The 16,499-nt window shown below is 40.9% G+C and overlaps 2 protein-coding genes across 9 annotated transcripts in view; both read left to right on the forward strand.

Annotated features, from left to right (window-relative positions):
* The window catches only part of pld1a (phospholipase D1a), a 32,133-nt gene extending 18,196 nt beyond the window's left edge, over positions 1-13,937 (forward strand). For all 3 annotated transcript variants that reach the window (XM_071498976.1, XM_071498975.1, XM_071498978.1), the window contains exons 10-26: positions 414-563; positions 1,207-1,290; positions 4,038-4,119; positions 5,050-5,160; positions 5,305-5,490; positions 6,079-6,298; positions 6,494-6,622; positions 7,030-7,148; positions 7,563-7,676; positions 8,602-8,712; positions 8,975-9,063; positions 9,234-9,347; positions 9,483-9,532; positions 9,655-9,789; positions 10,203-10,356; positions 10,622-10,739; positions 11,634-13,937. In XM_071498976.1, the coding sequence (XP_071355077.1) occupies positions 414-563; positions 1,207-1,290; positions 4,038-4,119; positions 5,050-5,160; positions 5,305-5,490; positions 6,079-6,298; positions 6,494-6,622; positions 7,030-7,148; positions 7,563-7,676; positions 8,602-8,712; positions 8,975-9,063; positions 9,234-9,347; positions 9,483-9,532; positions 9,655-9,789; positions 10,203-10,356; positions 10,622-10,739; positions 11,634-11,858 (2,191 nt within the window). In that variant the 3' untranslated portion in view covers positions 11,859-13,937. The remainder of the gene's footprint in view (positions 1-413; positions 564-1,206; positions 1,291-4,037; positions 4,120-5,049; positions 5,161-5,304; positions 5,491-6,078; positions 6,299-6,493; positions 6,623-7,029; positions 7,149-7,562; positions 7,677-8,601; positions 8,713-8,974; positions 9,064-9,233; positions 9,348-9,482; positions 9,533-9,654; positions 9,790-10,202; positions 10,357-10,621; positions 10,740-11,633) is intronic.
* A 1,808-nt stretch (positions 13,938-15,745) lies between these two features.
* tnika (TRAF2 and NCK interacting kinase a) overlaps positions 15,746-16,499 on the forward strand; it is a 61,428-nt gene continuing 60,674 nt past the window's right edge. For all 6 annotated transcript variants that reach the window (XM_071498969.1, XM_071498973.1, XM_071498971.1 and 3 more), the window contains exon 1: positions 15,746-16,192. In XM_071498969.1, coding sequence (XP_071355070.1) covers positions 16,136-16,192 — 57 coding nt within the window. In that variant the 5' untranslated portion in view covers positions 15,746-16,135. The remainder of the gene's footprint in view (positions 16,193-16,499) is intronic.

A 16,499-nucleotide genomic window follows, 5' to 3' on the forward strand; every position in this document is an offset into this window, starting at 1 on the left:
TCAGTTTCTCCCTCTGTGGTTTTTTTTAATCTCAACCACTGGTCAATAAATTTTAAGCACTGGCACCAAGACCAGATGCATTTCAACCAATGCTCTGGAAAAAAAAATATGTGTTGGTATATAAAAAATGGACTATAATGTTACAGCTACATTGCTTAAAGCTGCTGTTAACAGTCTGCTGTACAGGATGGATTGTTTCTTTAACTCCTTTCCTTTCCAGCACTCTTAACCAGGGGCCCATTTCATTTTAGGAATGATTACCAAGCTCTGTTATCTCACTAAAGGAAAACACAAATCCCTGCTTTGATAAACTGATCAGCAGTGTGTTCAAGAGTATTAAGGCCAAGAATTGTGGTTCAGGCCAATGAAATCACTGTGTCTGTGTTTGTATCTGTGTACACACTTCCCTGCAGGACCCTGGTGTTTAAGTGCAGCAGCTACAGACACGCCCGCTGGTGGGGTCAGAGCATCGAGAGCTTCGTTAGGAATCACGGGAAGGCTTTCCTGCGAGATCACCGCTTTGGATCATTTGCACAGGAAGAGGAAAACATCCCTGCCAAGTGGTAAATACGCTGTGTTAGAGCACAAGTGGAGGAGCTGCTCCTGATGTTGGCGTGTGATCAGAAAGACTTCATACAAGAAAAAGAAAGCTTCACATTGAAGGGAAGAATAAATCAAGTAGATTTTCTGTATATCTTATTTATGTCTGCCTTCTTCTGTTACTCCTTCACTGGTAACTATGGAAATGCATTGAGAGGACTGAGTTTTTTTGCTTTTTTTTTTAGTATTCTCTCCCCCTCAGCTGGCAGGTTTCCGTGATATTGAATCATCTGAAGTGATATTGTCATTGCGCTGTCTTTGCTCAGCACAGAGCCTGAGGGGGAAACATGCTGTGGTCCTGTGAGCTGATGGAAAAAGAGAGTCTTTAAAGACCAGTTATGTCACGATGAGACAGCTATGGGCGTAGCCTGAATCCTGTAAGGGTGTTAGAAAGTTAAGAAAGCCAGGAAAGTGAACCGACGAATGTACTTTCATTACCCTCCCTGTCACACTTTTTTTTCAGTCTGCTGTGGTTTTGTGGCAGCTTTGAGGCAGGACAGTAGAACTGTAGAAATGGCTGTGTTGTTTAAAGTGAAACACTGCATACTGTCCATGTGTACGTCTGCGTCAACATAAGCACATGAGTCTGTAATGTTTTATTTCCAGGTATGTGAATGGAAAGACTTACATGGAGGATGTGGCTGATGCTTTGGAGGAGGCTAAAGAGGAAATCTTTATCACTGACTGGTGGTGAGTGTCATGTGTGTGGTTTGTGCGCACATGCATGATGTTGATGATTTTCTGGTATGTGAAGTGTGTGTCTGCTTGTCACCACTGAAGTGTGAGAATGCAGAAGAAAGATGAACAGCTCAGCGAGCTATGTGTTTTAACACTTCAACGTTAAGCGCAGCCCTAACTTCTTTCAAACATGAAACAATAAAAAAAAATAAATAAAAAAACCACACAGCTCTCTTTCAGCTACAAGACCTGGCTTCATTGCTATTTATTACTTGTCCCTGTAAATTCCTGACTGACTTTACCTCTTTTGAAATGAAGTGCAGTGGTGTGCTGATTGGTCACTAGTTGAGCTGTTCAGACTTTCAGACACAATTTGTACACCACTTTCCATTCAAACAATGTAAAACAAAGTGCTTAAGAGAATAAAAGCAATAAGAACAAAACCCCCCACCCCCATCCCCGTCCACACAGAGCAATGAATGACTAAGTTATGAATAAAAACAATAAGAATGAGACTGTAATAACAGGAACAGGGGAGACAGTATTGTGAATCTTATAAATATGCACTGAGTAAACTCAGACAGGAAAAGAAACTTAAAAGTAGAATGTTAAAGATAAAATAAGATCGAAGTGAGTAAAACCAGAAATTGTGACCACCTTGAATCCACCTTGTGAGCCAGTTACGTGATACCAGAAAACCTGAGTTAAAGGTGCCCCATGAAGTTTCTTTGTAAACAAACTAGAGTTATGTTTACCTTAGTGTCACTCACCAAAATGCATCACATGTGTCCTCAGGGTCTAACGAACATGTCAAGTTCATGTCCTCCCTCACAAAACATTTACAAAGACAGTTTTTCTTTAACTTATGCATTGTTTACATCCATACTAGCCAGCACTCTTCTTCTTTGCCTTTGCAGGCACGTTGGTCGGTGGAATAGTGTGAAACTACACTGGTTTCACACCAACACGGAGACCTAGTCATAAGAAATAAACTTCATAGTAAGGCTACTAGAGGTCAAAAACTCCACAGGTTACCTTTAAGTGCCAAGATAGTTGGGTAACTCATTCATCTTGCCACATGATATGGGCACCAGTATGAAACTGTAAAGTCCAGACTGTAAATTTAAGTGCCTCAAACACAGTGGCCTATTTTGGATAAGTCTGAGGCGTGCACCATCTAATCACATCATTCACACTTCAATTCAGGCTTGGATTTCTTTATTGTATTTCACTCCCTTGTGCTATTTTCCCACGTTTCCAATCTCTCTCTGCTTTCAATGATCAAATAAAAGGAAAAAACACCTCAAAAACGAATCTTAAGAGCAGAGTAAGGTTGATGTCATGACTATGTTATATGTCGTACTGCAGAAAAGATGTGTACATCCACATATCTGCACTACTTAATGCAAGAATCTGCCATTAAATATCTATCTATCTTTGCCGCTGGTATAGTCTGTAACCCTTGAATTGTTCTAATGCAAAAGCATCAAAGATAGAGGAAGTGTGCATCAGTATTAAACTGTGTGTGTAGATGATGCTGTAAAAATAGTATCATACACCAGATCAACATAATATAGCATAGTTGTCATGGTTTATTTCAGTAGTTTGGTAAACACCCAGACCATCATCAGACTGTTGCCAAAGAATGAGCTGACAGCTTGATACTGATACCCAGTTAGTGTAGTACATGCTGTCACACATTACATTATGTATTGCCCGCAAGTCCTGGCTCTCTTCAAGGCACTGGAGTGGCACAGGCTCTGATTACAACCTCATTCACGCACCAAGAATAGAAATACACTGACAGAAAGATACCGGCTCCATATCTGTTTACACTTCCGCTACGACCCCTTTGTCTTTCTCCGTCTCTCCTGACTTTACTGTTTTGTTTTGTTTTTTAACCTGTCAGGGGTCATGTTCACCACCTGAGAAATGATTATGTGACCTGTTAGATGCCCTGAAAGTATATAGTTGTGTCACTGTGAACCTTGTATATCTTTGCATTTATGCAAATAAATGATTATGCTTAAGTTCAGAAGAGTGAAATGAAGAAACACAAATATTTCCTTTCAAAATAAAGAAAAGTCTTATTTCTCTAACATGTAAAATCTTGTCAGTTGACAGTCACAAAAATACTTAATTATACCCTGAGGGAACCATAGCCTGGGAAATATTGTGATTAACACACAAGCAACACACAAGATGCAAATCTAATGTGATGTCAATAACCAGCTCAACTGGTTTACATAGTAGACAATATTCTCCACTTTCAGATTAGATTTTTAGTGTTTTGTCTTAAGTTTTCTAATGGGAAATAAACACTGTGTTTGTCTCTAATGACACAGTTATAATAACCTTGCAATTGTAATTTCAAAATAGTTTATGGTCCCTCATAGCCAAATGTGTGACTGTTTGACGTGGCTGAAATCCCTCTGTTGCAAAGCAGTAATCACTGGGATTATAGTCTTAACCAATGAGGTGTCAGCCAGTGTAATGCGAGCCAGCGGCACTGTAGACATGTAAGCTGAGGATGCCAATGTGAGTGGCTCATGAGACTGCAATAAATCATTATGTCATGTCTGTCATATGATGCACTGTATAAAATGTGTTGGTAGCTTTAAAGGGTGAATGTAAACATTCCCTTTTGTCCTTTTGCTTTAATGAGTTTTATTTTCACTCTGTTGCCCGACAGGAATCTGTTTCTCTGTGCCTCTGTCTCTCCTTATACGTATCTGTTTCTGTGTCTCGCTCTCGGTCAGGCTGAGTCCAGAGATCTTCTTGAAGAGACCTGTGGTGGAGGGCAACAGATGGAGGCTGGACTGTATCCTCAAACGCAAAGCAGTAAGTTGCCCTTAGCTTGCCAGCATTATAGGGGGAAATTACCCCCTGCGTGGTTTGAGGACCTCACAGAAACAGATTCCTTCAAAATGAGAGATCAGTTTGCCTTTTGACCTCTTTTGAAATGAATTGAAAGTGATTATTGGTGTGTAAACCTAAACCTAAATACAGCGTTAAAGTACAATTTACAATAAATAATGTTCTGGTTACTTTTCAGGATAAGATTTTACACAGAAAGCCTTTTAGTTTCTATAATGTTACATATTTAAACGAGCTACTGGTAAGTTTCGCTAGTGGCACATAGCTAACATGAGCATTAACAGCTGTTTGGTTACCAGTCTAAAAGAAACACCTCAAGTTCAGTATGAAACTTCATATCTTTACGTGCTAAGTGCTGTCTTCAGAAAGCAGCACCAGTGTTAACCCCCGTCTCTATCACGTCTACTAAAGTTAGCAAGCTAACGAGCTAGCCCCTGCCCGTCTCCATTTACGATAGCGACTCACTGTAGCCTCCAGTCTGCCCTGAAAAGTGGAGTGCTGCTCAGAAGGTGTGCTATAACCTCCTGTTTTGAAAACACAACGATGACTGACGCTCTTGTCAAGCGACAGTCGCCACCACTCTTCGGCGGCAGAGAAAACTTATGTTAGCCCCTTTCTGAAATAACTACCCAACAAAAAGTATAAAAACTAGTTAAAATTAGCCAAAACCAGTGATAACATTTAAATGCTGCTATTAATACATTAATTGTGTAGTCATGCAGCCTAATCAGTACTTTTACTTCTGATAGCCACTTATTTTGTTGTTAATGTTTCTATACTTTTACTGTAGTGGAAATATGAATAAAATAGAATTTGTGTGGTATTTCTGCTTTAACCTAAGCAAAATCTGAATTCAATGGTTTTAATAAATAAGACAGAATATTCCGCCAACAGCAACAGGGAGTGCACATCTTTGTGATGTTGTACAAAGAGGTGGAGCTTGCCCTGGGCATCAACTCAGGCTACAGCAAGAGGACCCTCATGCACCTGCACCCCAACATCAAGGTAAGTGAAGGGATTATGGGTATGGAAAGAGGTTGTGATGTGGTGATTGCAAAAATTAGTGCACTATTTCAATGCCCATAAGTTTATTTTGTCTTCTTAATATGTCAGTGCACATGTGTCGTGTTTCATATGTTTGTGGTCCAGGTGATGCGTCATCCAGACCACGTCTCCTCCTCCGTCTATCTGTGGGCACATCACGAGAAGATCGTTGTCATTGATCAGTCAGTGGCTTTCGTGGGCGGGATCGACCTGGCGTATGGGCGCTGGGACGACAGAGAGCACCGGCTGACGGACGTCGGCAGTGTGACACGCTCTGTGGCCCTGGAGCAGGTCAGACACACAAAATCCACACAAACACACACAAATAATTAAAATTGCCTGTCCGCACTTTTAGAGTTATTGGCAATAAATGTGGTTCTACCCTCCTGACATATTGTTCAAATATGAGTAGATGGAGCAGAGGAGAGGGAATGGAGAAAACTATTTCATTCAGTCTCACACAGTTTGGTGGGTGGGGGGGTGACAAAGTGGAACTGCATGTTCAGCCTGTGGTGACCGTGTATGTGCATGAATGCAGAACCTAAACATCTAACTCTTCTGCAGTGCCAGCCGACGGTCAATATATTTAATGACTTCAACTTAATCTAACAAATGATTAACCATTAGATTTGCTGGGGGTTTTCTATCCAGCCAATGCTTTGGTCCTTCTCTGCTCAATACCAAAAAATGAAATTAAAATAAAAATTGTTTTATTTCCATTCAATTTCTTGTCAACATTCATAGTTTCCAGATGTTAAATCCTTATGTTTTGCTGGCCTCCCAAACTTTGACACTTTGACACTCAGTATCTTACATTGCAAGGTATAACTTGTCCTTATTACCCTGCACTATGTAATTTATATTCCTGTTGTTTTGTAGTCTCAGGCTGTCTCCACCAACACTCCGTCCAGTAAGTGCGTGTCCTCTGGTGATGGCGTCTCCCAGAGCAATGGACGAGGGACGCCGCCCAGTGATCCGGTGGACTTGCCCAAGCTGAAGGGGATTGGTCGCAACAGGAAAGCTCGCTTCAGTCTGTACAGACACCTGCATAAACACACTCTGCAGCATGCAGACAGCGTCAGCAGTGTCGACAGCGCAGGTATGTTTCCATAGGAAGAAAGAGAACAGGCTCCTCTGTTTTGGCAAAAAACTTGCTCCACCTCCACATCAGTGCACGGGTGTGGGTGAGAATGGGTGAATCAGTGGCGCATTGTGAAGCACTTTGGTATGAAAGTACTGTTTCTATGAATGCAGTCTGTTTACCATAGTATTTTCATTCTGTATGTGTATGTAGGGAGTGGTTCTGTGCGAAGCCTAAAGACAGGTGTTGGAGAGTTACAGGGAAACACACGCTTCTGGCATGGAAAAGACTACTGCAACTTTGTCTACAAGGACTGGATCCAGCTGGAGAAACCTTTTGATGGTCTGGTACACACTTTCACACACTTGCTTCTTTAGATCTTACTCTGAAAACCTCATTCTATTATTTTCTATTAAAGTAGTATACAGTCTCCTTCTTAATATTACTCTTTGTCTTATGATTTTTTTTCTATTTGATGGAACAAACAAATAGTCAGCTGGAAAACTCATATAGACTAGAACTTAATCCCATAAAACACTTGCCACATTTGTTCCACTTTTTTCTCTCTGACCCTCTTCACCAAACCCTCTGACCTGGCTGTGCTTCTTCCCCCGATCTTCTTTCCTTTTCACACTGCCCCACTGCATCTCTTTATTCTTCTTTGTCCTCTCTCCATCCTTTTTCTGCCATCCTCCTTTTCTCATTTCCACCCTTTCTCCTTTTTTTTGGGTTTCTTCCACTCTGTGCAGACTTCATCAACAGATACACCACTCCCAGAATGCCTTGGCATGACATTGCTTCAGTGGTTCATGGCAGAGCCGCCCGGGACGTAGCCAGACACTTCATTCAGCGCTGGAACTTCACGAAGGCACTTGAACACACACACACACACACACACACACACACACACACACACTATGTACATTGACAAATACAGACAGGGATGTAGGGATTAAAACTTAAAGGTAAACTTGTTTAAACAGGATCTTCATAAGCCAAAGTTTCCCTGTTGGCAAACTTAAACCACCTTTTTTGACTGACAGCCGACACTCTGACAGTTTTTTGGATAGTACCATTTTACAGTAAAAGCAAATCCAGGGTTGTAATTACAGCAAACACTGGTAAACACTAACCTGGCTCAGTCACAGGAAATGTTTGGCTGGAACAGTGGGAAAAAAATACCTTAATCTTCACACTCATGCTTTCCACAGCACCAGCTTTTCCATACTTTTACAGTTCTACTCTGTTTCTGACTCTGCTGAAATTCTCCAACTATCCACAGATCATGAAGCCAAAGTATCGCTCTCTGTCTTATCCATTCCTCCTGCCCAAGTCTCACTCCAGCGCCAATGAGCTCAGATACCAAGTCCCTGACTGTGTCAATGCCAAAGTGCAGGTAAGAGAACACGCATTATTTTTTGTCTGACTTCACTCACACAACAAAAAATATGGCGAAAATGGTTGTTTTTATTGGTAAAATGACACAAAAAAAAGCCCAAAACAAAAAAATCCAACAATGGACCAAACAGATAAAAGAACCACTAGTAGAAAGTGACAGGAAAAGAAAAGAACACACAGTATGAACTTCTTCTTTCCCACACTATCTTCTATCCCAGTCTGCAAGCTCTGCTGGAAAGAGATAAAAGAGAGTGAGCGTTCAAAAAAAAAAAAAAAAAAAAACTCTCTATGAGCCAAAAAGTTACATAACTTCAAAGGTTTGCAGTTGCCATTGACTGTTAAGGTTTTTTAGCCGAAAGGAACCGACCCACAAGTGAAATGTTTGACTAAAATAAGAAGGGCGTGATGATCCTGTCATAGGTCCATCATGTTTCTGCTTTGAGAGACAGTGTTATTTTCCTCCCTTAGTGTCACTTGTTAAATGTTTGTGCATTTGATTTTGAACTCCTCTGTAAACACCATGTACAACTTCTCCTTTCATATCCATTAAAACCACCCCTGATGATACTCAGTACTTTTGAATGTATGTGTTATGATGTTAATCTAATTTTGTACTTCTTTAATTTTGTATATATGATTTATAACCTCATTTATAATAGAAGTCATGGCTACAAAAAAAAACAGCATTTCATTTGCAGTAAATACAAACACAAACACAAGGCTGATGAGCTCTATGCTGCATAGATAACAATGCTTTGTTCTAACAACCACAGGGGCAGTGTTGGCAGTACTTCTCATTTCTTCTTGTTTTGGCTCTAAGAGTATTTATGTACACATACCCATGGTGGTGATGAAATAGGTGTTCACATGCAGTCCTTTTTAGAATTACTGCTATAGTAATCATCCGTCTGTGTACATATAAGGTGTTGCGCTCGGCAGCAGACTGGTCGGCAGGTATAAAGTACCACGAAGAGTCCATCCATAATGCCTACATCCAGGTCATCGCCAAGAGCAAACACTACATCTACATCGAGGTAAACCAGCCGTGATGGATTTCATACTCCTTGGTTGTGGGGAAAAGCTGCTCCCTCTTGTTTATCTGGCAGACCTATAATACTGATGATGTTCTATAAGCTGAGCATCAGAGGATTTACTAATAATATCAGTAATGAGATGGCTCCATTGGAAATCACTTTAATATGTTTTTTTGTGACTACATGATTAGTCAGTTACAGGAAACTGTGCTTGTAACCCTAAAGCCTGAAAGCCATAAACATTTCTCTGTCCTCTTCTCAGAACCAGTTCTTCATCAGCTGTGCCGACAACAGAACCGTGTACAACAAGATTGGAGATGCCATCATTGAAAGGATCATCAGAGCACACAAGTACTTCCCTTTATATTAAACCTTTCTTTGTAGGGGTACTACTTGTGAATATAGGAAGGAAGCTTCATGCACTGTATATCTATACAAGATCACCTTCTCTCTGCTTCTGCTTCCTAAAACAGTGCTGAGAGTCTGTGTAATTCATGTGACTAATGTGTGTTTGCCCGCAGGGAGGGTAAGAAGTACCGGGTCTATGTGGTCACCCCTCTGCTCCCCGGCTTTGAGGGAGACATCACGACAGGAGGAGGGAACGCCATTCAGGCTGTCATGCACTTCAACTACAGGTAAACCGCATGTGCTTCAAGAAGTGTGCATGTTATGTAGAAAGAGGAAGAGCGAGGGGAAATGAGAAAGCACAAGTGGAAGTAGTCAAGTATATTCAAGTCATGAATGTTAGTTTAAATTTCTTTATTCCTCAGAACCATGATCAGAGGCGAGTACTCCATCATCTCCCAGCTGAAAAAGGAGAGTAAGTGCAAGAAGAAACTATAATATTAACTGTTTCGATACCTGATATTAAGCTTTGTGATATTAGTTTCCTATATTCATCCTTTACTTTCTTTTGTATTCCTCCTCACCTCTGTTTCCCAGTGGACGACCAGTGGATGAACTACATCTCCTTCGCTGGTCTGCGGACTCACGCTGAGCTGGAGGGACGCCTGGTCACAGAGCTCATCTACGTCCACAGCAAGATGCTCATCGCCGATGACAACACAGTCATCATTGGTTAGTCTGTTTTTCTTCTCCTTTTTTTTTTCCTTATGCTGTTTTCACCAGCTGCTACTAACCACTCCACTGAAATGTGATAAAGCCAAAAATCTGGCTCTATTTCTCTTTCTTTCACCATGTGTGCAACTAACAAATGTGCATGTGAATATTACTGAAGTATGTGTTGAGTGTCATGTAGCTCTGTTGTGCCACCTGCTGGCTCATAAGGTACACCTCACTCTTATGGTACTTCAACAACAATCAACAAAAGGGTAAAAATCCTTTATAAAGAAATATCCTTTCATTGCAACACATCTCGGTTGATCAACCATTCACACTCTGCTTGCTTGTTTATTAAATTGTAAAATGATTGTTGTTTAAAATTGTAAAAGTTATTTGTTACTGCTATTTTTTGCGTGTGTTTATTTCAGGTTCTGCTAACATCAACGACAGAAGCATGCTGGGTAAACGTGACAGTGAGGTGGCAGTGATTGTTGAGGACTCAGAGAAGGTGTCGTCTGTCATGGATGGACAGGAGTATGAAGCTGGACCCTACGCACTCCAGCTACGCCTGGAATGCTTCAGGTGTGTGTGTGTGTGTGTGTGTGTGCATGAAATGGAAAGTGAGGGGCACATTACAAACTTGTGGCATTAAATATAGCTTGTCTTTTAAACATGCGTATACTGTTCAAAAGGCTCAGTGCAAATCGGAAAACAAAAAAAACAGTCTCCAATGTGACAAAAGTGACAGAAACTTAAACCACATTTTACACATAAAGCAGTAGATTTTTTCCCCCACTTCTTTAAAGTTGGTGTATTTACCCCCTCTCTCCTTCTTCTTTCTGAACAGTACCATCCTTGGAGGTCACACCGACACCAGCATCGACCTGTCTGACCCTATCAGTGACCGCTTCTATAAGGAGGTGTGGATGACCACAGCTGGCCGCAATGCCACCATTTATGAGAAGGTAGGTTGGACATGATGGTTTAGGGGGAAAATTGTGACATTTGGTTCAAGCTTTTTATCAATTGAAGCTGTACTTTGTCGACAGTTTTTCAAGTCTGTCTTAAAACATAAGCCAAACTTATCCACAGTCCTCAGTCTGTGCAAAAATACCATCCAGAGTTGATTTATCATATCAAGTGGGCATTTTCCAATTTGTAGGAAATACAAAATTCCCTTTTTGTGTCACTTTCCCTCCATCACCACTCAGCAATGAAACACTGTTAAATAAATTTAAAAGACTGTAATTTTGGACTATGTATACACAGACAGAAAAATGAAACTTCTGGCCCAACATATGTCTGGGTCCTCGGAGTCTGACCTATATACTTCCACATCTGGGCAGATTCCAGCTGTTATCCTTCTGTATTGTCTGACAGCTGCAAGATTTTCTGTGTGTATGTGCTGGCTTTGGTCCAGATGTGGCTCTCATGCTGTATATGGGCCAGATTCAGGCTGGGTATATACTGGACCAGAAGAAAACAAACATATGGCCCGAGAATGGGGAGGAATTCTTTTCCTACCAGGAAAACCTGTTTGATTTGATTAATTTAGACTGCTGAGCCTAATTTTAACTTAAATAAAATAAACTTCGGAATACAGTTTTGCATAGAATGAGGTCTCTGGACTTTGTTCCCCGTCACCTCCATTGGACAGATATTAAAAAGGGATGTTTTGTATGAACCACATGCATGATGACTGCAAAGAAAAAAAGTGTTTATTTGGGTGTGTGAGTAATGTTTTAAGACGGACTTAAAAAAGAATGAACCTGTCCTTTAAATGTTTGTGCTCAATATTAGAGAGGGCTTCACTTAAAGTCAGCAGTGTGTTTGCAGTACACATGTATGTTTTGCTGCAGGTATTTCGCTGCCTTCCTTCGTCTCTGGTGAGGAACATGTCTGAGCTGGAGCAGTTCCAGTCCAAACCAGGCTTGGCGCAGATCGACCTGACCCGCGCGCAGGAGGAGCTGCGCAAAATCCGAGGCTTCTTGGTCCAGTTTCCTCTGGACTTCCTGTCAGAGCATAACCTCATGCCCTCTGTTGGAACAAAGGAAGCCATGGTCCCAACTGAGATCTGGACATAAAGGATGTGAAACCACTGCCACCTCCTTACACATCTGAACTGAACTATTCCATGAGTGAAGACTCTGGATTGTGATCATCATCAAATGTGTAATATTGGATTTGCAAGAGAGGCAGGTTTACAGCTCTCTAAGGGATTGATAAGACTGCTGGGCATTGACAAATCTCTCAGATCTGTTCCTACTGAAAAACACTAAACAGTAGTTGCAGCTTAAAAGGGGTAAGCACTAAGTTTTGGGATGTATGAAGAAGAGAAAGATATCACATTTGACCACAACAGTTGTATCTGAATTGTGACTGCATCCAGACTGGCACATGAACTTGGGGTTTTGGGAATCAAACTCATCTCTGGACTCAACTCATACCTTTGGACTGTTGGAAAAACTCACAAGACAGTGAGGATTTCTAAGGGACCATGCTAAGGCACTGGGAAAAAACTCAGAGAACAGTGCTCGTACATACTCAGCTCTTGGATCAAGATATAACAAAATACAGCAGAAGTGATGATGCATGTGGTTTACTGAGTTTGTGACGTAAGGTGCATTAGTGCTACATACGCTGTGTATGCGCTCACAGGAGAGTTGTTGAGCTTGCATATGTGCTGCTTTAGACGGGTTGTTGTCTCAAATTTATCTTGTAGATCTTTTCTAATCCCAAAACATGTGCTTGCTCTTCACTGTGGTCGCACACGCACACAGACAATTTTACCAGTTCAACAGTGGTGCACGATTTCCTAACTACGCTCAACATGGTTGCCATGACGCATGCACCAATCGCAACCCATCAGAGGCGTCGTATTTACTGTCAGGGGTAAGATAATTAATGACACATGAGATGAGAGCTTTCTACGCTGTTGAAATCAAAGTGAATCAAAGCGAACTGTTAATTCAGCTCCCACGCTGTATTTGAAAATCATTGTGGTTGAGGAGGTCAGATGAGTGTGAGGATGTTTGTGTCAGAGGCCGGATGAGACAATCTGCCCACAAATTCAAAGAATGAAGCAGTTTCTTCTTTGCTCAACAGATGGTGCTAGCTTCCTGAAAATACTGTCTATCTGTGCCCAGTCATGGAACAGATCTCCTGCCTGGTTTCCTTTTGGTCTTATGGTGAAGGCTTTCTATTGATTAGTCTGTAAACAATGAAGATAAAAACAATATTTTCCATACAGCATGCAGCTGATGCCAGGGGAAAAGTTTTCATATGAAGATACAGTTTGAATTTGCTTTTCATGTTTCCAGCTATGTTTTGTTTTTGTTTTTTTTATGGTATGTGACCTATGAGGCAATTTTGTATGTGTGAATGTGTGGATTGTGTGTTGACTAATTTGTTTTCATTTTTTAACATCTGTAAGGAGGGTCTTGTTTTGATCGCCCATGCCTTTGAATGTGAAGTTAAATAACCACTCCTGTGGAATTCAGCTATGCTCAGTTATTGTGACAAACAAAATGTTATGGCAAATCATTAATTAAATATCATCACTATTATGAAACAATAAAAGTGTGGCGTTGGAGCCGCTGCAAAATAGAAATCCTGCAAATCAGCAACATGAATAGCTTCATTTGACTTTCTCTGACAAAAGGGCAATACCTGGCATTTATTTAAGCAATAAATGCATTGCACAGGATCCACTAATGAATTGCTTTTATGGGACCAGGAAGTTGATGAATGTTAAGTGAGGATAATGTTTGGAAACATTATGCTGTTTGTTTCTGCAAAGACAAAAACAAACCAATTCTGCTCAATTCTCATTGATTTTGACAATATGGCCTGCTTTGTTTACCCCTGTCATCTTTGTCAGTGCATTATTTATGGAATATGAATGATTTAACAGTCTTTAAACATTTATTGTTTAAATGCATGGCATGATTGTATGGATGGTTGTGGATTTGTAATTAAGCCTCTTGTTTCTTTATCATAACCATTATCGTCATCTGTTTCCCTTGACCTCAATTTAGCTGGTCTTCCTTCCACTCTGTCTTTTTTTTTGTACAGTTGAAGGTATTTCTAATTTCTATAACTGTTCATTTAACACAGTGTAACTCATAATTTAAATGGCCAAAAAATAAAAATTATCTTTGGAATTCTGGTTTGTTTCATCCCATGTCATAATGACAGAAGGAAAGTGAAATAAATACATCAGCATGAGATTTCCACTCAGAGGCAGTTACGTAATACTGCACGTTTTTACAGTTGTGATTCTGCACTATACTTGGGAATATAAATGCAGACCAACAAAAGACTTTTCTGTCTGTTGCAGATGATGTTTAACCTGTTTCCCAGGTCTCAACTTTTGTTTGGTGGCCAACAACCTACCTCAGTATTCATCCTGTATGATGCATCAGCAAAGTTTGTTATATTTGTCGATATAATGACACATTCAACGCTTTCCAAGTTGCAAATTCTTGAAAGAACAGTCTGGTTATAGGTTCTCAATTGTATCAGCAAGGCTGCTAGTTCTCATGAAACCTACTATCAGTGCCAATTCTTTTGTCACGTTTTATTGAAAGCAAATAGGAAAGGTTTTCAATGGGAATCCTCAGGTTTCTGATGGATTAATGTGGAACTCATGCTTGCAATGGACTCCACCACAATGGTTGTGGGACTGACATGAGTTCTTTAGAAACACCAGGAACAAAACAGAGCATTGAATAAATGAGACTGTAAAGAGAAATTCTGTGGAAAATTGGTCACACCTCGTGGGTTCAGTTGCTCAACCACATGATTTTTAATTGATTTTGATTTGCAGAGAAAATGCCTTTAACCTGGAGCAACTGGTTTTCATTATATAACCTTCTCAACCGTTTCTCTTCTTTGGAAAGAGGCTTGTCTGAACTTGAACTCAGTTTTACATATGAAGTTCTTCAAAGTCACTCATCATAAAGAAAAGTGCTTTCAGCCTGTGATGTCTTTTGTGGCTTTCCAAAGTCTGAAATAATCCAAAATAACTGTCGACTATTTAACAGGAGTCCGACTTTACACAATGTGGGTTTAGAGTTTGAAGGAAGTGAGATCTAAAGACACATTGTGAGTTTGATGACAGGGAATGATGGATTTCTCCACCTGTCAGAGCAACATTCAAATTATAAATGACAAGAATGAAAACAATAATTGAAAATATTCTTTTGTGCCGTTAATGTCACCAGTAGATAAACTGCATTGAAATAATGAAGCTGAAAGGAGTGAGCTAATTGTAAGACATCAATCTTTTTTTTTGGCTGTTTGCTCTGTTTGTAGGGATGTCATCTCCACCTGACAACCGGATCAAAAAAATGTATCGGAGTTTATGTTGGGAAGTTTAATCTATAATAATGTATCCCAGTATACTGTATTAGATCTGAATCTGTAACTAGAGCTAACAAATAAATGTTGTGAAGTAAAAAGTAGAAACATTTCCATATGAATTGCCGTGGAATAAAAGCATAAAAAAACATAAAAAGAAAGAACTACAGTAGAAATACAAGTACCCTGTATATAGGAACAGTACTTAAGTAACTGGAGCCTACATGATTAGAGTCCACCTCTGATCAGGAGGATTAGGTTCTGCTGCCTTAGTGGTGACCATCCATTAAAAAAAAAATCTGTCTCTTCCTGTCCTGAAACAAAATAAAATAAACACAATATAAAGATGGATCATTTCAGAATAAACAATAAAATAAGTAAATACATATAAATATATCATCCTTGAATAACATAGAATTTAATAGCAGGCATAAATTTAACATTTAACAGAAGGGTGCTGCTTTATTTGGAAAGTATGAGTGTCGTTGGAAAGCAAAAAAAAAAAAAAAAAAAGTTTGGGGGTCCCTACTGCCTCAGCAAACCCCGCCCAGTAACAGGCGGGGTTTGCTGAGGCAAACCTCCCTCCCCCTGTATATCCACTGGCTGTCACAGCAGCGGCTGCAAGACAAGCACTTATCACTTGCAGCAGCCCACTCACCGCGGCCCTTCACCTTCCTCCGCACCGCCTAAACCCCGCAGACATGGAGCCGGAGGGGCTGATGTACACGGCGCTCTCGCTTCCCATCTTCCCCGCGTTTGCGCTCTAGCTGTGCGCTCCCGGCTCGAAGCACGTCCCGCTGCTGACCGGAGGGGGGCTGCTGTTATTTCTGTCGCTTAGCTGAGAGACATCACTGTGTAGGAGAGAGAGAGCTGGGGGACAGTAGAGACTGAGCAGCAGAGAGGACCACACAGTCGTGACAGCAGAGGCCGTTTCAGGATATAGGGCAACCGAGAGCGGCTTTTTTTGTGTGTGTGTGTGTGTGTGTGTGTGTCTTCCATCATGGCGAGTGACTCTCCAGCTCGGAGTCTGGACGAAATCGACCTGTCCGCTTTGAGGGTAAGATGATAGAGATATCTCAGCATTTTGGTTTTTCTTTAAATCTGAAGCAAACTGGTGTGTGTGCGTGTGTGTGTGTGTGTGTGTGTGTGTGTGTGTGTGTGTGTGTGTGTGTGTGTGTGTGTGTGTGTGTCGTGCGTCTCCTTGCACCTGACAGTGCTCCCTGAATAGCAGCCGGCGGGAGAGCAGCAGAGGAGGCTGCGAGAGGCGGATGTGTGGGAGACGCCACAATGTGTCAAATTATAGATCAGATTATATATAGACATTAACTAACGGGACAGCTGGCTCACGCATCCGAAGCCTCATC

Source organism: Trachinotus anak, unplaced genomic scaffold (assembly GCF_046630095.1).
Source record: "Trachinotus anak isolate AG129_WGS33_773 ecotype Australia unplaced genomic scaffold, CSIRO_AGI_Tana_v1 ptg000015l, whole genome shotgun sequence".
NCBI classification, from domain to species: Eukaryota; Metazoa; Chordata; class Actinopteri; order Carangiformes; family Carangidae; genus Trachinotus; species Trachinotus anak.